This window comes from Marmota flaviventris, chromosome 1 (genome assembly GCF_047511675.1).
Source record: "Marmota flaviventris isolate mMarFla1 chromosome 1, mMarFla1.hap1, whole genome shotgun sequence".
Classification (NCBI taxonomy): domain Eukaryota; kingdom Metazoa; phylum Chordata; class Mammalia; order Rodentia; family Sciuridae; genus Marmota; species Marmota flaviventris.
In genome coordinates this window covers 157,798,413-157,818,093 of record NC_092498.1, presented here as the reverse complement: position 1 = coordinate 157,818,093, position 19,681 = coordinate 157,798,413, and the positions used below count along the sequence as shown (strand labels likewise).

At 49.6% G+C, this 19,681-nt stretch overlaps 1 protein-coding gene across 3 annotated transcripts; it reads left to right on the top strand.

The window, feature by feature from the left end:
* Positions 1-71: 71 nt before the first annotated feature.
* On the top strand, positions 72-18,410 carry Lztr1 (leucine zipper like post translational regulator 1). Of its 3 annotated transcripts, none has more exons than XM_027924253.2 (21): positions 80-746; positions 1,157-1,219; positions 4,893-4,949; positions 7,936-8,015; positions 8,431-8,539; positions 9,115-9,198; positions 9,964-10,021; positions 10,687-10,826; positions 11,808-12,009; positions 12,339-12,566; positions 12,987-13,097; positions 13,842-13,934; positions 14,087-14,182; positions 14,267-14,420; positions 14,690-14,859; positions 15,036-15,192; positions 15,997-16,123; positions 16,216-16,365; positions 17,018-17,123; positions 17,192-17,272; positions 17,507-18,410. In XM_027924253.2, the coding sequence occupies exons 1-21, from the start codon at positions 547-549 to the stop codon at positions 17,621-17,623; spliced, it is 2,583 nt and encodes an 860-aa protein (XP_027780054.1). In that variant the 5' UTR covers positions 80-546; the 3' UTR covers positions 17,624-18,410. The 3 variants fall into 3 exon arrangements, 2 of the variants coding, with proteins under 2 accessions (XP_027780054.1, XP_027780055.1); XM_027924254.2 differs by having other exon boundaries at positions 456-746; positions 12,411-12,566; XR_003581096.2 differs by lacking the exons at positions 17,018-17,123; positions 17,192-17,272; positions 17,507-18,410 and having other exon boundaries at positions 72-746; positions 16,014-16,123; positions 16,216-16,305.
* Positions 18,411-19,681: the final 1,271 nt, after the last annotated feature.

The following is a 19,681-nucleotide window of genomic DNA, read 5'->3' as shown; positions in this document are numbered from 1 at the left end:
CAGCCGGGGGCTGGGGGCGGAGGAAGGCGGGGCGGGTGGAGGCTGGTCTCGAAGAGCAAGCAGGAAGAGAACAAACACCTCGGCCGCCAGCGACCCGGAACCCTCCATCTAGGATCCCAGAAGCTGCAGACGATCTAAGCAGGAGCCACGCGTAGGCGCAGGGCATGCCGGGAACTTCGAGTCCGCCGCCGCTTAAGGTTAACCGGCGGGGTGGGCCTGGAAGGCGCCGGGAAGTGCAGTCCTGACAGATTGGGGTGGAGCCATCGCATTTACTGGAAGGGGAAACCTAGGCCCTGTATTTCGCCAGAAGTGCTTTCCGCAATGTTACACGCTCCCGGCAAGGTCGGCCACCAGATTCCACACTTACCCCAGCTGTCATGAGGAGTGCTAGACTCGTCGGGAAGTGTGGGTTGCCTTAATCGTGACGCTGGCCGGAGGTGCGGCGCCGTTGGCGCAGGGCTCGCTGGGAAATGTGGTCCCTTCTGGCGGTCGGGGCGGTGGCCGCCAGACCTGCAGACAGGGTGGCCAATCCGGCGTGCACCCGGGATGTCTGGGCCGGGTGGCTCCGGGGGCCCGATCGGGGCCGGGGCCCTGGCAGGTGGGGCGCGCTCCAAGGTAGCTCCGAGTGTGGACTTTGACCACAGCTGCTCAGACAGTGTCGAATACCTGACGCTCAACTTCGGGCCCTTCGAAACAGTTCATCGGTGGCGGCGCCTCCCGCCCTGCGACGAGTTCGTGGGTGCCCGGTACGGCGGGATTCTGAAAGCACTGGGAGTGAGGAGGTCCCAGGATGGGGCCTTGGGGCGAGGCTCGGGCGTCAAGTCCTGGAGTAGAATCTGGTAGTGGGTCGGGTGGTGTCCAGGGCAGAGAAAGGTCTTTCTAGCTAATCCCCAGAGTTGGGTGACTCTTATTTCTCTATAGTAGGGGTCCCACTAGCTTTGTGGTGGGGTGGGAAGTCTAGAAAATCCTCTGGTGGTGTCGAGCATCCCCATGTACAGGGTCCTTTGGGGTTGTGGTGGAACGTAGGTCTCTGTAGATCTTGGCAGTTGAGAGATATTTTCTAACTTCTGTGGCAGTACCACAGGTAGTCCCATTCCTTGGGTGCCACCCACTAGTGTCCTGGCTTTACCACCATCCACCTCTTTTTTCTTTCTAGGCGCAGCAAGCACACAGTGGTGGCCTATAAAGATGCCATCTATGTATTTGGTGGGGACAACGGGTGAGTCTAAGTATCAGGTGTTTGGACCAGGTAGGGAGAAGCAGTGTGGTCTCAGATTGGACCTGTGGAGCTCCACTGCTATCTTTCCAGACATTAGCTAAGTACTGTAAGCTTTAGTTTACCCTCGTTGGGGTTACCTGCATTTACATTGCAGATTGTGGTGAGAATTAAATGAGATCCTGCCCTCAAGTCCTCCTCACAGCATTTGGTGGGTAGCGCATGCTCAGTCCCTCTTGTTTTGAGTGAGTAGATGTAGCTTTTTTTTTTTTTTTTACTACTTTTATTTTATTTATTTATTTTTATGTGGTGCTGAGGATCAACCCAGCGCTTCACCCATGCAAGGCGAGCACTCAGCTGCGGAGCCACACCACAGCCCCAGATGTAGCTTTTTTAAAAATATATATTTTTTAGTTGTTGATGGTCCTTTATTTTATTTATTTATATGCAGTGCTGAGAATCAAACCCAGTTCCCCACACTAGGTTCGATTCTCAGCATGCTAGGCAAGCACTCTACCACTGAGTCACAACCCCAGCCCTAGATGTAGCTTTGAAAAACACATATGTACCCTTGCTGCCAGCCTTGCCAGTCACTTTTTTCTTTCCCCAGACTTCCCTCTGGGCTTTATCCACATGCTTACTCTGCAGCCAAAAAGTATGGAGCAGTTTTATTTATTTTGTACATCTTCCACTTTTTTGTGAATGTTTTCCTGTATTGCATAGACTCCTAGCAAATAACTTGATAATGATCTAATGTTCAGTTGGTGGGCACACCTCCATTCACATGAACTGCCACCAGTTAAGTTGTAGTTAGTTTCTCTGTGCTGAGGGTGGAGTGTCTATACATTATCCATCCTGCTCATGAGTCCTAGTTCTGCCTCTCAGCCTCAGAACCTGGCCTGAAGCCCAGAAAGGGCATTGTTGGGGTTGGGGATTTAGCTCAGTGGCAGAGCGCTTGTCTAGCACGCGCAAGGCCCTGGGTTCGGTCCTCAGCCCTGGAAAAAAGAAAAAAGAAAAAAAAAAAGCCAGAAAGGGCATTGCAGCCTTAGTCCTGTAGGACTCCTTGGGGGCACTGACCTGAGGTTGGAGGGGTAATTTGCAATCATATCACGACCTACACACTAGACAGAAGGGCCTCCTTGGCCATGACCCCCTGGTATCCAACCTGTTTCTGCTAGTCTCTTTTCCCAAGGGCAGTCAGGGGGATCTATTTACAAATACAAGTCAAAGTATATTCCTCCTCAACTCATAACCTTGTGACATCTCTCTACCTCTCTGAATAGAAGCCCAAGTTCTCGTGACAGTCTGTGATGCCTATACACTTGTGCCTCCCACTGTTCCTCTGCCTATTCCTTTGCTGCACAGGGCCATTGTGGCTGCTTTGATACCTTTAGGTTGTTCCCAACATGCTCCTACAATAGCTCTTTGCATTGGCCATTCCCTCCTTTTCACACTTCCTGCCTCTCTTCTGATCCTCCCTTTGAGTAAGGCCTTTCTTCACTTCCTTTACCTTTTGCCACCTCCATTTGTCCCTGAAGCACACAGATGTTGGATATAATCTGTGTCCTCTGCTATGTCAAGGCCTGTGCTCCTTTCATCCCAGTATCCTAGCACCTAGACAACTCAATAAATGTCAAAAAGTGGGATGAAATAAGAAAGTGGCATCTACTCAGAGATATTTATTGGAGCCTTAACAAGAATCTCCCAAACCAAAAAAGGCCTTGATGTCAATCACAGGGTAGTAGGTGGGAAATGGGGAACCTCTGTCCTCAGGAGTATTCTGTAGTGGGTAGTTGTGTAATAACTATGGAGCAATAAGTAGAATAGTCTTTGCTATGATGTGTCAAAAGATAAAATCACCGCAGGGCTGGAATTGTGGCTCAGTGGTAGAGTTCTTGCCTAGCATGTATGAGGCACTGGGTTCAATTCTCAGCATTGCATATATATAAGTAAAGGTTCATCAACAACTAAAAAATTTTTTTTCAATAATATAAAATTACAACTAATTAATTATAGAGCTCTTTGGCTTTTATTTTTTATTCATGAATTGAGGCAGCCTCCATTCTACAGATTAGAATGAGAGTTCTCACTGGACAAGAGCAACCCAATGGATCTTGTAAGGTGGGAACAAGGAAACTGAACAAAAAGCTGATTGGTTAACATTAGGTTACTTCAGGTTACCTTTTTTATAAGGGTTAAAGCAGAGAGGATTTCCTTATTACACTAAAGGAGGTAGACTGGAATTAATTGTTTTTAGGAAAAACTGATCTGTATTGGGATCTCTCTGCTTCTTTAAAGTTCCAGTTTATGAAGCATTTGGCATGAATACCTTCTATTTTGGTTTGGTTTCTAGCTTCCCATAATTTTTTTTTTTTTTTTGTGGTGCTGGGGGTTGAACCCAGGGCCTTGTGCATGCAAGGCAAGCACTCTACCAACTTAACTATATCCCCAGCCCAGTTTTTTCTCCCATATTTTTGTTCAACAAAGGAGACACTAAGAAACAGGTTACAAGGTGTTGTATATACAAAGCATGATGATGCATGCCTATAATCCCAATGAAGACTCTGGAAGCTGAAATGAGAGGATTGAAAGTTTGAGGCCAGCCTCAGCAATTTAACAAAATGTTGTTTCAAAATTTAAAAAAAAGAGAAGGAAACAGGAAATTTATCTCCCTTAGGTTGCAACTCTGTAGCCTGCCAGTAGACTGTCAGATCAACGAGATCAAAGAAAGATGGCCTCCTCCTGGGGCAGGATTGGGGATGGGGTGGGGAAAAAAGGAGGATGGGAAGGAATTAGCCACAACATTAACTTGCCAGCTCCTGAATTCCTGGCTGTATGGTCTCAGACACAACTTTTTTTATTTTTTAAAAATTTTTTTAGTTGTAGTTGGCACAATGCCTTTATTTTATTTATTTTTATGAAGTGCTGAGGATCGAACCCAGCGCTTTACCACTGAGCCACAACCCCAGCCCCCAGGCACAACCTTTATCTCCCAGGCTGTTTGTTCTTCTATAAAATAGAGTTTGGAGGTCACCCATCTAGTATAGATGGAATGAGACCGTAGGGGGCACCTGGCATAAGTCCCACCTAAAGCTGGTGCTGGGCTCCTGTTGGTTTGCAGCCCTGTAAGGTGGTACAATGGCCAGTGAATTTGTTTCCCATTTTATTGTATATTTAATGTAATTGTTATATTGGTTTTGCAATTAGTAAAGAGATGTTAGAAAGATCAGAGAAAGGCAGAGAAGCATCTCATTGTGGTGGTGCAGCATCTGAGGGAAGGAGGTTAAGGCAAGTGAGTGGGGATTCTTGAGGCTGGGGTGAATGATGAGTCTGGCCTTTGGACTATTTCACATCCTCATGGCAGCCCATGAGTAGGCTCCTGGTGGCTGGGATCATGCTTTGGTTCTGACTCCATGTGGGTTAACCTTGCCTGTGTGGCAGCCCTGGTTCCCATATCAACTGGGAAGCCTTCTTGGTAGTCATCACTCTTGTCCCTCAAGCATCAGTTGGTTGTCTTACCCTGGCCAGGTCCAGAGGTAAGTGAGCCACCCCAAAATGGCCCTTTCTGTTATCTCTTGCAAGGTCTGCATGCAATACCCATCTCTAGAGTCCTGGTAGGGCAATGCCCCACAAAGCACACCTGGCTAATGCCACCCTCTCTCTGGCTGCCTTTTAGGAAGACGATGCTCAATGACCTCCTGCGTTTCGATGTGAAGGACTGCTCCTGGTGCAGGTGGGCAGCCTTCCATGCTCTAAGACTCTGTCCTTCCTTCTGTGCTGTGCTGGGACTGGTTGCTGGCAGAATCAGAGAGAAGGATCAAGGAGGAAAGAACCAGAGCCCCTGGGCCTTTGGGATGTCACAACCAGAATCTCTGAATATTTTCCTGCATTTCCTGGGTTTCTGTTCTAACTACCACTGTGATTGATTATTCTGTGATTGAAACTAAGGGGTCTATTTGATCTGTCTGTGAGTCCCCAAATTCTGCTGCAGGAGAGCCCCTCAGTTACCAGAACTTCTCCTGGGCCAGGGATTCCTGTGAGATCTGACTTGAGGCAGGGGAGAGTATCAGTTAATGAGTCCTCTCAGGATTGACTCTGTGTTGGTGCAGGAAGCCACCCAACGGCTAGCAGCAACATCTTTTCTCCCTTCCCTGCTCCATGGGGCCCATCTTCTGCCAGGAGACCCCACACTGGCAGTAGGGTTAGGGTCTAGCTACCCAGAAAGCCAAGACATATGATTCCAAGTTCAAGGACAGCCTGTATAACTTATTGAGACCCTATCTCAGCATGTACACCCTTACCAACCCCTTCTACACAGATATCTGTCTCAGCTGTGTGGCCTCCAGTGAGAGACACATGCCCTTTCTGAACACTGCATATTTGTGCCCATCCGCAGTAGTCCAGCCCCTGCCTGGGAGCAGCTCACAGCTGAGGGGGAAATATGAAGTATCTCCTAGAATCAGGAGATACTGGGCTTTCTGAGCTCTACCATTTTCTCAACAGAAACACAAACCCATGGAGCCCATTGTGGCACCACACTCTATTCTGTGGGCCATTCCCTTGGTCCCAAGCAGCCCTTTGGGGTGGGGTCTTATTGTCCTTTTTGCCAGAGGAGGATGTCAGTGCTCAAAAGATGCCAGAACCCTTAGCTACACAGGGCTGCACCACTTGGCATCACCTACCATATGCCCAGGAGCTTTGATAGCACTTGGAATAACTGTAGAAGTAGATATGTTTTTTCTCTCTTTATGATACAGCTGTTAAATGATTGATTTTAATTTTTAAAGTCATTAAAGAGCCGGGTGTGGTGCTATACTGCTGTAATCAATCCCAACAACTTGTGAAACTCAGGCAGGAGACCAACCTCAGCAACTTATAGAGACCATGTTTCAAAAATAGAGCCAAGTGCCATATTATATGCCTGTAATCCCAGTGACTCAGTAGGCTGAAGCAGGAGAATCATGAGTTCAAAGCCAGCCCCCGCAATTTAGTGAGAACCTAAGCAACTTGGTGAGTCCTTGTCTCTAAATGAAATATAAAAAAGAGGCTGGGGTGTGGCTTAGTGGTTAAGAGCCCCTGGTAAAAATAATAATAATGATAATAATAATAATAAAATAGAAATGACTGGGGATGTAGCTCAGAGGTAGAGCACCAAAAAAAAAAGAAAAGAAAGAAAGAAAAGGAAAAATCACTCTTAAGGCTAGCTGTAGTGGCATACATCTATACATCTGTAATCCTAGCTACCCAGAAAGCCAAGACACATGATTCCAAGTTCAAGGACAGCCTGTAAAACTTAATGAGACCCTATCTCAAAATAAAATTTAAAAAAGGCTGGGCATGTAACTGAATGGTAAAGTGTTTGGTTAGCATGTGCAAGGCCCTGGCATTAATACCCCACTACTGGGAGGGAAATCACTCTGAAGACTTTATAATTCTTTGTCAAACTTTTCCCAGAAAATGAGCAGCACCAAATAATCAGTGCAAATGGGTTTTTAGTTCAGTAAATAAAATTTAGTGACCTCATGCTGCAGAATACTTAGAGCTGCTGAGAATGGCCCTAGTCAGTCCTAGTGTGGCATGGGGTCACTAGTGATATTCTACTGTCTAGTTGAAAATGCAAGTTACAAAATATCCATCTCATTAATTTTATTAAAAAATTCTTTGGGGGCTGGAGTTGTGGCTCAGTGGTAGAGCACTTGCCTAGCATGTGTGAGGTACTAAGTTTGATTCTTAGCACCACATAAAAAATAAATAAAATAAGGGCATTGTGTCTATCTATAACTAATTAATTTTAAAAAATTCTTTGGGGCTGGAGCTGTAGCTCAGTGGTAGAGCACCTGCCTCGCACATATGAAACACTGGGTTTGATCCTCAGCACCACATAAAAATGAATAAATGAATAAGTAAATAAATAAATAAATAAATTGTGTCCATGTATAACTAAAAAAAAAAATAAAATTCTTCACAGACATGGTTCAGAGTTATGGAGGGAGGACTCCTATCTATTGATAGTGATTTTCTGACAATGGAATTATGCAAGAGTTTTGGTGCCCATTGCTTTTTTTTTTTTTAAGTTTCTATGAGCCAAGTGGGATGGCTAATCCTAGTGGCTTGGGAGCCTGAGGCAGTAGGATTGCAAGTTCAAAGCCAGCAATTTAGCAAGGCCCTAAGCAACTTAGTAAGACCCTATCTCAAAATAAAAAATAAAAATGGCTGGGGATGTGGCTCAGTGGTTAAGCACCTCTGGGTTTATTCCCTGGTACTAAGTAAATAAATAATAAAAAATAAAGTTTCTATCAGATGTGCCACTTTTTTTTTTTTTTTTTTTTAACAGTATTGGGGGTTGGGGATAGAAGTCAGAGGCACTTTATTCCTAATCTACACTCTTAATTATTTTTTGAAATTTTGAGATAGGGTCTTGCTAAATTGCCCAGGCTGGCCATGAACTTGTGTTCCTCTGGAATTACAGGCTTACATCCCCACATTCAGCAAGTCATCACCTTTGAAATGCAAAATTAAAAGGAAACTAGGTGCCATGGCCTACCCTATAGTCCTAGCACTCAGAAGTCTGAGGCAGGAAGATCTCTTGAGCTCACAAGCTCAAGGCCAGCCTAGGTAGTAAAGAGACATTTAAAAAATTGAAGTGTGAGGGTTGACACCCTGTGGGGACATGGACTATCTGGCTGATCTTGGTGATACCACCCTTGTACCTACTATAGGGCCTTTACCACTGGCACCCCACCAGCCCCTCGATACCACCACTCAGCTGTTGTCTATGGGAGCAGCATGTTTGTTTTTGGTAAGTAGCCTTCTACTCCCTGCTGGGCCTACAGCTGCCCTGTCCTCCTGCCAGCCTTCTCCTAAGATGGGTCTTCTCATATCCTAGATTTCCTAGCAGATACTTTCTGTTCACTCCTCAGCTTTGTCCACTGAATTGCTTTGAACTCCTATACTGGGCAGGGGACCCCTTTCCCTAACTGTCTTGAGCCCATGGGGTTGGTTCATCTGCCTCTCTGAGGGATGGAGCAGGAAACAGTGTCCTGTTTATCTCTGTATCCCTAGAGCCCAATACCAAGGCAGGCAGATAGTTGTTGCCCCAGTAATTTATAGGTGGATTTCCAGTTGGTTCACTTCAGGTGGGGCCAGATTCTGTCCCAGATCCTGGAGTTTGAAGATATGCCATGAGTGTGATACTTTTGCTCTCTCTTTACCAGGGGGCTACACTGGAGACATTTATTCCAATTCTAACTTGAAGAATAAAAATGACCTCTTTGAATATAAGTTTGCAACTGGCCAGTGGACAGAGTGGAAAATTGAAGGACGGTGAGAGACCTGTGGGACTAGGAGGAGCCTGGATGGCAGCAGGCCTGAACTTGGCTTTCTCTTATGTTTCAGACAGGGAGCCCAAGGCTGGGAGAGCCTGAGGGCATGAAGTAGTCAGATAGTCGGGAGTGGTCACTTACCCCAGGTATCCATATTCAGTTCTGGATGCCCTTCTTTTAGAAGAAACCTGATGTGTTGCTTTGTGAGTACCCCCTTTGGTATTTTGTGGAAGCTGAAAGATAATACTCTGCCTCTGTGAACATCTGAGTTTCATTTTTGTTTTTGAGGTGTTGAGCATTAAACCCAGGGTTTCATGCATCCTAGACAAGTGCTCTATCACTGAGCCATATCCCCAGCCTTACATCTAGTTTTTGTATCTAGCTATCATCCAGGCCTCACAAACCTACCTTCTGGTTCTGTTGCTCCTTCCCAGTGCCCCAGAAGTGGCCCTCAGAGCCCCATTGTCAGGAATATGTGACCTTAGCAGTTCAGCTGTGGTTTGTATCCCACTATGTGGGACTGTAAGCTCTGTCCTTTACTGGATGGCTTCCTTCTTCACTCCCTTTTCACTTTAGGTTGCCAGTTGCCAGGTCAGCTCATGGGGCCACGGTGTACAGTGACAAGCTGTGGATCTTCGCTGGCTATGATGGCAATGCCAGGTAGGCAGTGGCCTGGCCTGTGTACCCCATCTCTGAATGTACGTAGGTACACAGTGAGCTTTCCTGGAATTTGAGAGCTCAGTCTAGGAAAGGTCAGCCCGGTGGATTTTGAGTGCTACTCTGGGGGTTTCCCAGGAGGGGGCATGGTTGGAGGAGAGGAATTTGGGTAAATGGAGGTGAGACTGCTGAGTGGGACCCGCCACTAATCCTGTGGCCCCTTGATTAATCAGATGATGTTATTTGGGTACCACCAGGAAGAGGGACCCTGAGGGGCTCAGTACATGGGTGGGTGGGCAGTGTCAGGGCACAGACCCAGCCTTAGGTTCCTGCCTATATCACAGGCATTTTCCTTCTAAATTTAGTTAATTAGTTTTGCTATATTTTTCTGATTACAAAAATAGTATGTGCTCATTCCAAACTTTAGCATTGTAGAAATTCCTAGTGATACAGTGGTAGTGGTGATTTTTGTGGTATCTACAGTCTTCTCCTTGCTGTGGGGGAGAATAGCTGAAGAAGCTGTGGCCCTGTTCCACTGTGCCAGATGTTGTATATGAGGTTACTTGTTCATATCTGGGTAGGGGACCTGGAATGGCAAGGATTTGGTGCAGTTCCTGCTCCCACACCCAGCTCCCATGTCAAAGCTTCACAGGTAGTCCCCTACTTACATGGCAGGTTGTTTTTCCCTGCATTCATTTGCCCTGGCCAGGGCCTGGTCTACCCTATCAGCCAGATCCAAAGGAATCTGATCCCACTGTCCTAATGCAGGTTGAATGACATGTGGACGATTGGCCTCCAGGATCGGGAACTCACGTGCTGGGAGGAGGTGAGGTGCTCAGAGAGCTGCTGGGGTAAAGACAAGGGCTGCTGGGGGGTGCAAGAAGCCAAGGTAGGGTGGCAACAGAGGCTGCTTTCTTGCCTTTGCCAAAGCCCAGCTTCACTGTCCTCCATGACCTGGCAGGAACCTCAGGACCAATTCTAGCACCAGTTGCACAGTGACTGAAGACTTTTAAGTCTTCGGGCTGAGGATGTGGCTTAGTGGTAGAGTGCTTGTGTAGCACGTGCAAGGCCTTGGATATAGTCCCCATTACTGAAAAAGGCAGGGGGTATGACACTGAGTTATGGATGGGCAGAGTACTGTGTGTTATGATGATGTATATGAGTCTGGTCTAATCTACACTTATTTGAACATAGTGAGGACAACTTGCTCTCTGGTGTCCTAATTACTGGAGTTTCCCCTAGGACTTTCCTTTCCTTGTAGAAATGGATGATTTTTAACCTCTAATGATTTTACCCTCATGGTTTTAACCCCCACTGGTCAAAACCATACTCACATATGTGGATGAGATGGGTTATAAGCTGTTCAACAAAAACTGGTCTATGAACCCTCATTCACAAAGCTTCAAGAATGAAGGTCCCACCCTATAAGTACATAGATATGTAAGCTGAGGTCCTGTGAGAGCCTTGGACTGAGTTGCACCCCCATCCCAGGTGGCCCAGAGTGGTGAGATCCCACCGTCTTGCTGCAACTTCCCTGTGGCTGTGTGCCGAGACAAGATGTTTGTATTCTCAGGACAGAGTGGAGCCAAGATAACCAACAACCTCTTCCAGTTTGAATTCAAGGATAAGACGTAAGCACTCTGCTTGGGGAGGAGGCATAGTTAATGTCCTAGCCTGTTTCTGATAGCCATGGTAGCCCATCTTTCCAAGCTCTCACATATAGCAGGAATATATAGCCTGGAGCAGGGATGTGTGGCACACCCACCAGGCCCCTCAGGTATGGCTGCAGCTCAGCAAAATAGGGTCTGGACCAGGAACCCTGGCTGAGCCTCCCTCTGGAGGACAACTCCTGCCCTGTGAGTGGCTTGATCAGTCCTACCAATAACAAATGGGACTGGTACAGCTGTCCTGTGATGGCAGAAGATGGGAGAGGTGCCCAGGCCCTGAGAACTTCTGTCCTACACTGTCCTTGGCTGCCAGTTGACTTTTCCCCTGTGATGGGGCTCTGTCCTCTGTCACTGGGAGTGAATGGAAAAGAGGGAACATGGGCTTTGGAGGTGACTCAGTAATTGCCCTTTAGATTAGGGATAGGTAGGAGGAAGGGCTGGTATCCCTGGTGGAGAGAAACCTCTTTGGGTGATGGGCAGGGGTTGGCAGCATACAGCCACATGGATCTATTAGCCAGGATCTATTTTGGTTCTTCAACTTACTTAGCAAAAGAGACAATTTGCTGGAGGTACTGTAGGAGCAGCATTAGCATGTGAGATCCAGAGTGGGGACTTGGCAGTCTGCTCAGCAACCCACAATGGCACAACTCCATTCCCCAGAGAGCAAACTGCCCAGAGGTCAGTTTCCCATACCATCACTGCTTCCTGCTTCATGTCAGAGGGAGGGGGGCTTGTTCAGGACCCCATGAAGTTGGACAAGGCTGGTGGTGTCAGAGCTAAACAGGGCATGGAATTCTGGGGACCCATATCCAGGCCCTCCCTTGGGATCCTGAGATGGTCACCACAGGAGTTGCAGGGGACTTCACAGGGGGAACTTGTTGTGGGGAGGCTTTGGTAAGGAACAGAATTCCTACCCCAGCACTAGTTTACTGTTGTGTGCTCCAGGTGGACACGTATCCCCACTGAACACCTGCTCCGGGGCTCCCCGCCGCCCCCACAGCGGCGCTATGGACACACCATGGTGGCCTTTGACCGCCACCTGTATGTGTTTGGGGGTGCAGCTGACAACACTCTTCCCAATGAACTGCATTGCTACGATGTGGACTTCCAGACCTGGGAGGTTGTCCAGCCTAGCTCTGACAGTGAGGTGAGCACTACCAAGCTATGGAGTAGGGGTTCCAGGGGGTCCTGACCCACTGGCTGGATGCCAATGGCTCTCACAGCCTCAGGGGGCTCCCAGGGTTCCAGAAAGTCAAGAGGAGCAAGGCCAGGACACCCTGGGCCCTCAGCCCTGAATGCCTGCCCCTCTGGCTCTAGCCCCTTCTGCAGTCTTCAGGTTTTTAATATTCCATGTTCCATTCTGTCTGTACTGTGCTGCTGTCCTACAAACATTATGGGGAAACCTGCTTTGATTGCTGCCTGGGCTCACCTTCACAGCCCTCATCCTGTTCTTTTTCCCTCCTTCTAAACCCACAGCATGCTCTGGCAGGGATGACAGCCTACCCAGCCCTTGCTGACTGGTCACATGCCCACGTTTCTCCCCACCAGGTTGGTGGGGCTGAGGTGCCGGAGCGAGCTTCCACTTCCGAGGAAGCACCCACCCTGACCTCTGAGGAGCGGGGTAGCTTCAAGAAGTCCCGGGATGTGTTTGGCTTGGATTTTGGTACTACCTTACCTAAGCAGCCCAGCCAGCCAGCCTCAGAGGTAAGGGGCAGAGACACTTGTTAAGGCTCCATCACTCCTTGAAGCAGATACTATGATGAACCTGTCACAGATAGGGAGAAGGAGGCTCTGAAAACTGTTTAGAGTCACTCAGCAAAGGAGGCACAGGGCCAGGAGCCCATGCTCTGTTGGCTGGACCAATGTCCCTGGGGGCTCCAGACTTTGCCCTCTGGGGTCTGTTCATCCTGAGGGTCTCATATCTCATTCTACCCCACTCGTCTACATGGCCCTGGCTCCCACTGTTGTCTGCAGTTGCACTCAGGAAATTTGTAATCTCAGAGACTGGGTTGTTTGGCCTCTCCTTCACAGTCATATCCTTGCCCATGGCTTAGCCACCACCAACCCCAGTGCTGGAAACTATGCCCCATCCCTTCCCCTCTGCCCACTTGTCACCCTCCTTAGCTGCCCAGCGGGAGGCTCTTCCATGCAGCTGCTGTCATTTCTGATGCCATGTACATCTTTGGGGGCACCGTGGACAACAACATCCGCAGTGGGGAGATGTACAGGTTCCAGGTATGTGGCTCATGAACTTGTAGGGCCTACTGGGATGGACAAGCCCCAGTGATAGAACACTGAAGCCCAGTAGGTAGGGGCAGGGCTTGTCCAAGGGTGCCTGTTGATCACTGAGCCTAATGGGATGGAAGCCTCTTTAAGGCCAGTGATGGGGGGTGATGGCTCTAGGTTGAGGGAAGGCTGAGGTGACACTAGGAGTAGGTCACTGACCTTCAGTGCAGAATGGACCAGGCAGACCCCCAGCTTCAGAGCAGGGTAGGGAAATGTGAGGGAATAAGCTGACCTGGTAGATGCAGCCTGGCTAGACTGAGCACTGGGACCTCCAGGACACCCATAGCTTAGAAGAGGGTAGACTCTGGATTGACACTACTTTCCATGGCAGCTTCTTCCCACACTTGGAAGAACATGTGGTCCAAGCAGGAGTCCATGGGACAGTGGAAGATAGAGGTATACTGATGGAGCCAGCATGAGTACTTAGGTCCAGGCAGTGGAGATGCCACAACCCTGCCAAAGTCTGGGGAACTAGCTTAAGGCAAGGAGTGGCAGTGAGAGTACCCTGCTGGTGTGGAACCAGTGGGGAGTTGCAGGCACTGAGGCCCAGAGCAAGGTATGCCTGTAGGTAGAGAGATAACTCCTCCCTTTCCTCAGCCAGGCCTGTCTGCCTTTGCACTCTGTGGGATAGCATAGGCTGGACAGGAGCCTCAGGGTTGGCCTGCATGGCAGCACTGGGGTCTTCTTCTGCAGTTCTCCTGTTATCCTAAGTGCACGCTGCATGAAGACTATGGGCGGCTGTGGGAGAGCCGCCAGTTCTGTGATGTGGAGTTCGTGCTGGGTGAGGTGGGTGCCCTTCCTTAAGCCCAGCCCCATTTGCTGAGTGGGAACTTCTCTCTGAGGCCCAGCTGACCACATAGTGGTGACTTCCCTAGCCAGCTGGCCTTTGTCCCTTGGAATGAGGTTCCTGTACCCTTCATATATCATTCTTTATGTAGAAGGAAGAGTGTGTGCAAGGCCACGTGGCCATTGTCACGGCAAGGAGCCGCTGGCTCCGCAGGAAGATCATGCAGGCACGTGAGCGATTGGCTCAGGTAAGATTTCCCTCTACTGCTGAATTGGGTAGCTGTGTCCATTATTCACTGGGGTTCCCTTGAGCTCCTTTCTTTTCCCCTCAGAAGCTAGAGGAGGAGGCAGCCCCTGCTCCCAGGGAGGTTCCTAGTGGAACACGGCTGCCCCTGCTGCGTGTGGCCATTCGGGAGGCTGAGGCCCGACCCTTTGAGGTGCTCATGCTGTTTCTGTACACCGACAAGATCAAGTACCCAAGGAAAGGTCTGCGTGGTGTGTGGGTGGTACAGTAACAGGGCAGGGGGTGACAACAGAGCTAGAAGGTGGGTGTGCTAGTCAGAGGGCATTATAGACAGACCCTCTGAGGCTCAGAGGCTGTGGACACTCTTGATTACATGTGATCACAGCAGCCAGCATGGGACCCAGCTGACACTCAGCAGTCCTGACCCAAATTCATCTGTGAGGGAGCCCTGGGCTGTGTCCCTAGGCTTCCCTTCCTGGGATCCCTAAGGCTCAAGGACTTTTGGGTGCAGGCCATGTGGAGGATGTGCTGCTCATCATGGATGTGTACAAGTTGGCGCTAAGCTTCCAGTTGTGCCGCCTGGAACAGTTGTGTCGGCAATACATTGAGGCTTCTGTGGACCTGCAGAATGTACTGGTTGTGTGTGAGAGCGCTGCGAAACTGCAGCTGGGACAGCTCAAGGTGCGGGCAGGGGTTAGTGCTACTGCTGGGATCATCTGCCAGCCTGGGGCTCTGCTGGATGGGGTGGGGCATGCATGCTCAGGCTGGGTCCCAACTCTGCTCCCTGCAGCAAGCCCCTTGCCCAGCTTGGGGCCTTGGGCTGACCCCACTTGCCTGCCCGGGCCTGTCTGTCCCAGGAACACTGCCTGAACTTCGTGGTGAAGGAGTCCCACTTCAACCAGGTGATCATGATGAAGGAATTTGAGCGCCTCTCATCCCCACTGATAGTGGAGATTGTAAGGCGGAAGCAACAGCCACCCCCTCGCACCTCCTCAGACCAGCCCATGGACATTGGTAGGGAGCCCTTATTACCCTGCACTGTGGGGAGTGATGGATAGTGTTGGGTAAAACACTTAGGAGCCATGGAGGCCACCTGCTAAGCTCTTGCGACACGGGGTGGATCTGTGGCCATGTGCTGCTGGGCACAGGGGCAGGGATGGATGGGGAAAGCAGGCTCCCTCATAGAATCTCCCCAGTCCCCCCAGGGCTTTCCATAGCAGGCTATGCAGCAGTGAGCCTGGATTCCCTAAGCCCATTTCTGGGTTGAACATGGGTACTTCTTTCTGCCTGGACCATCACGTCTGATGGTTCAGGGTCAGTGATCAGCCACTGAACATTTGTTTTAGATACAGTGATGGTTGAGAACAGCCTCATATATTCCCAGTGCTTTCTTGTCTCCTCTCACTCTGAAAGAGATGTTACAGGCTCCTTCTTTCTCCCAATGTTCCTTGGAGCCCATGCTGACCCTTGCCACTGACTCTTGGTCATATCTGGAGACACCAGAGGTCAAGTGATAGGCCCAAAGGAGGACACAGTGGGCCAAGTTGTGGAAAATCAGATGTTGGTAGTGGCAGGCCTTGGGACTATCTTTGGGAATGCAGAGGTCCAACTAGCCTGGGGAACTGAGAGGAAAAAATAGAGACTGGAGGCTCATCTGGCCTTGGGAAGCTTTGTACAGGGCAGCCATGTGGGCTGACATGTGGAGAGGCAGTGCCTGTGGGGTCCTGAGAGTAGAATATAAAATAGCCCCTTTGATCAGAGTCTGCTTGGGGTGTGGAGGGGCCACCTGCTCAGGGTCCCTCCACATCTACATTCCAGGCACATCTCTGATCCAGGACATGAAAGCATACCTGGAGGGGGCAGGTGCAGAATTCTGTGACATCACTCTACTGCTAGATGGGCATCCACGGCCAGCTCACAAGGCCATCCTGGCAGCCCGCTCTAGGTGGGTCGAAGGCCTATACAAGAGGGCAGGGTGGAGCCCAGGTGTTGGCTTCCTTCTTCTGAGAGATGGGCATTTGCACCCCCCTCCCACAGCTACTTTGAGGCCATGTTCCGGTCCTTCATGCCTGAGGATGGGCAGGTGAACATCTCCATTGGGGAGATGGTGCCCAGCAGGCAGGCCTTTGAGTCCATGCTGCGCTACATCTACTATGGAGAAGTCAACATGCCGCCTGAGGACTCCCTGTATCCTCATAACTCAAGACACTCTCTGGTCAGCACTGAGGGGTCATAGTACCCGCCCTTGGGCTACTTTGGGGTCCTGTTGCCCTGTCTTGGCCAGATGGGGGTGGACCATCTCTGCATTCTAGAAGATTTCTCAGTGCCTGGTGCAAGGTGTCTAGAGCAGATGGGCAGCTGGTAGGGAGGGTTCGTATCCTGGGAGAACAGTGTTGGCCATTGTTCTCTGAAACAGGCAAGCAGGCAGATAGGAAGTGATTTCTCTTACTTCACTTCAGTGGTGTCAAAACCTTTCCCCCACTCTTTGCAGTGCTGGGTGTCTAACCTAGGGCCTCATGTATGCCAGGCAACTAACTGCTTGACCACTGAGCTACATTCCAGCTTCTTCAGTGGGGTTTGAACATGAGGTACTAGAATGCCTGTTGGCTAGTGAGGCTATGGAGAAGTTCTGCAGATGTGCATGAGAGAATGAGATTTGTGGTTTTCTTTGGATCTTGAATAAGACCTGTTTAGAGAATCAGCCAGTATCTGCATCTGGATGAAGCCCTAGCCCCTGGTGTATGAGGCTCCTGAAGCACATTCCTAGGGGAGAATGGAGACAGCAGCTGGGTGGGCATATGGGCTTCCCTTGGTCAGTGGCTCCTTAACCAGCCCCCAGCTACCTTTTTGCTGCCCCCTACTACTATGGCTTCTACAACAATCGGCTGCAGGCATACTGCAAGCAGAACCTGGAGATGAATGTGACTGTGCAGAATGTGCTGCAGGTATAGCCCACCTCTCCCTCTGGGGGTAGGGGAGGTGGGACAGTGCCTCAGAGTTATTGCCATTGCAGATCCTGGAGGCCGCTGACAAGACACAGGCACTGGACATGAAGCGGCACTGCCTCCATATCATTGTGCACCAGTTCACCAAGGTCAGGGCCTGTCTTGATCCAGAGCTCATGAATTCAGCCCTCCTCATCAGTACTTCATGGAGGTGGGGGGTGCATCTGGGCTGGGCCAAGCAAACTATACCCATTGGCCACTGTTTGGTCCTCAGAGTCAGCCCAAGCCCAGAGAAGGTTGGGCCCCAAAGAACTCAGCCACCCACCTTGGCCCTTTTAGGAATCTGGTTCTGTCTCATTTTGGCATTTTGGTCATCTGTACAGGTCTCCAAGTTACCCACACTGCGGTCACTGAGTCAGCAGTTGCTGCTGGACATCATAGACTCTCTGGCCTCACACATCTCTGACAAGCAGTGTGCAGAGCTGGGTGCTGACATTTGAGAGCACCATTGATATCAAACCAGCATGGAAAATGATGCCAGATTGGTTGGCCCACTGCAAAGATTGCTCTGGACATTCCTGTGTCTGCAGTGTAGCTGTTCCTGTGGAGTCAAGGATCAGGGTGCTCAGAGCCTCCAAATGGAGCTCAGCAGGTGCAGGGGACCCCAAAAACCTCATTTCATTGATGTGGACAAAGGACCCACAGGGTTGGAATAGTGAAATAGATCCCCTTTTAAGCTTTACCTTTTCCTGGGTGGGAGGCCATGATTGAAGTGACTGGGACACTACAGGAGACAGGGGACCTGGGCATCAACTAGTAATGGGGAGACTAGAAGGTTAACTTCAGAGCTGGGCATGGGCTTTGGAACACTCAGCCTGGCCCCTGTGGTCTTATGGATTCAAGAGTAGTTTCCTGTTATAAGGGCCCCTCTGACATGGTGAAGGGGGCTTGGCAGAATTACTGTGGCATAAGGGAGTTCCCCTGCACACTGCCCCACAACTCTCAAGAGAAGTCCATGTAAAGAGTCCCTCTGCCCACCAGGACTTGTGAATACAGACCAGTGACAGGAGGTCTGCTCTTGACTCTGGAGACTAATTTTGGAGTGAAGAACCCAAGGTCAGTTCCCAGCGCAGCATAGTCATGCTGGGCTAGGAGTGGCTTCCAGAAGGGCTGCAGATTCCCAACTCATCTCTGTGTAGGGGCAAAGCAGAAGTCAGCAGAGATGCCCCCAAGTATTTAATCTGTCATGGGCATGCTTCCATTAAAGTCAAAGCAGTGCTACCTACACATACTGTTATTGTCTCCATTAGTGACCTGCGGTTCTCAACCTCTGTGCCCTCCCACAGTGCAGCACAGGCTGTGCAGCAGCCTGATGGTTTGGTTGACCCCCCAGACACAGGTTCAGCCAGCCTTGCCTTTCTATCTATATATGCCCTCCTACCACCTGGTGTCACCCAGTCAAGAGAGAGAAAAAGTATAGGAGGTGTCCAGGCTGGCCCCTCCCCAAGAGCCCTGCAGTAGGGCTCTATCTCTGTTGGGTCCCAGGGAAGGCTACCCTCTTGCCTGGGCAGGGAACTGAGGAAAGATCAGAAAATCATCCTATTATCCAAATAGAACCCGTATCAATCCATTCTGATGGAGGAGGCTCAGTTGTGCTTTTCCAGGAACCAGAATGCAGGACCTGCATTGTCCTATCAGGAAGCCAGAGTGTACCTTGGGAAACATCTGTTCTCTTCTGACACATTTCCCTCCTCTGGTTGAGCTCCACCCAGACATGGTCCTGCCATGGGCCCCAAGTGGCTGCAAATAGGTGGAGGTAGGGTATCCTTGCAAGATAAGCAGGGAAGTGAAGGAGGTGTGGAGCAGAAGCTGAAGAAGGTGGCTAGCTGAGTGACAGTCCCTATGAAGGAGCAGCAGGCTAGAATTGAGAAGACAAGGGGCAGCCTGGGTTGGGCAGTAAGACATACCAGGTATAAATGACTCATTGTGCCAGAGACACCTGCCAAGTTTCCACCAGTTGTAGTCTTATCATACCCCCAGGGCAGCCTTGCCAACCCTGTCTTAGAGAGACAGGCCTGGAAGCCTCACGAACAATAATCTGTAAACTCTGCTCTATGGAGACCCTTGTAACTGGACCCTTGAGTATCTCTTCTAGGCGAGATAAGAATAAATTAAATTAAAGCAAGTATGAGAACATTGTTATGACCAGAAAGTCAGGTGTGCTCCTTGTGCTACAAGGCCAAGGGGACTAACAGGGAGAGACCATGCTGGTATTAAGAATCAGCCTATGCATTTTGCTCTTTGCCACTTCACAAAATGAAGACTTTCAAGTTCTCATTTGCTGAAGAAAAATGACACTGAGGCCAGGATCTATCTACCTCCTCTTCCCAAACTTCCAGGATCTAATTTTTTTTCTTGCTAGGCCTCATTACTAGCCAAGCAGAGCATCCACAAGTCAGTGATAGTCATCATCATTCCCTTTTTTTTTCTGATGGAGACCAACCAAATATTAAGCAGTGCAGGGGATAGCCTTCTGACCTGCCAGGCAGGTGAAAAGA

Excerpts from the sequence above, each read along its gene's own strand:
- Lztr1 (XM_027924253.2), top strand. The coding sequence starts at position 547 with ATGTCTGGGCCGGGTGGCTCCGGGGGCCCGATCGGGGCCGGGGCCCTG. Across the intron at positions 13,935-14,086 it reads TGGAGTTCGTGCTGGGTGAG|AAGGAAGAGTGTGTGCAAGG; the intron begins GTGGGTGCCCTT and ends TTCTTTATGTAG. Across the intron at positions 14,421-14,689 it reads GATCAAGTACCCAAGGAAAG|GCCATGTGGAGGATGTGCTG; the intron begins GTCTGCGTGGTG and ends TTTTGGGTGCAG.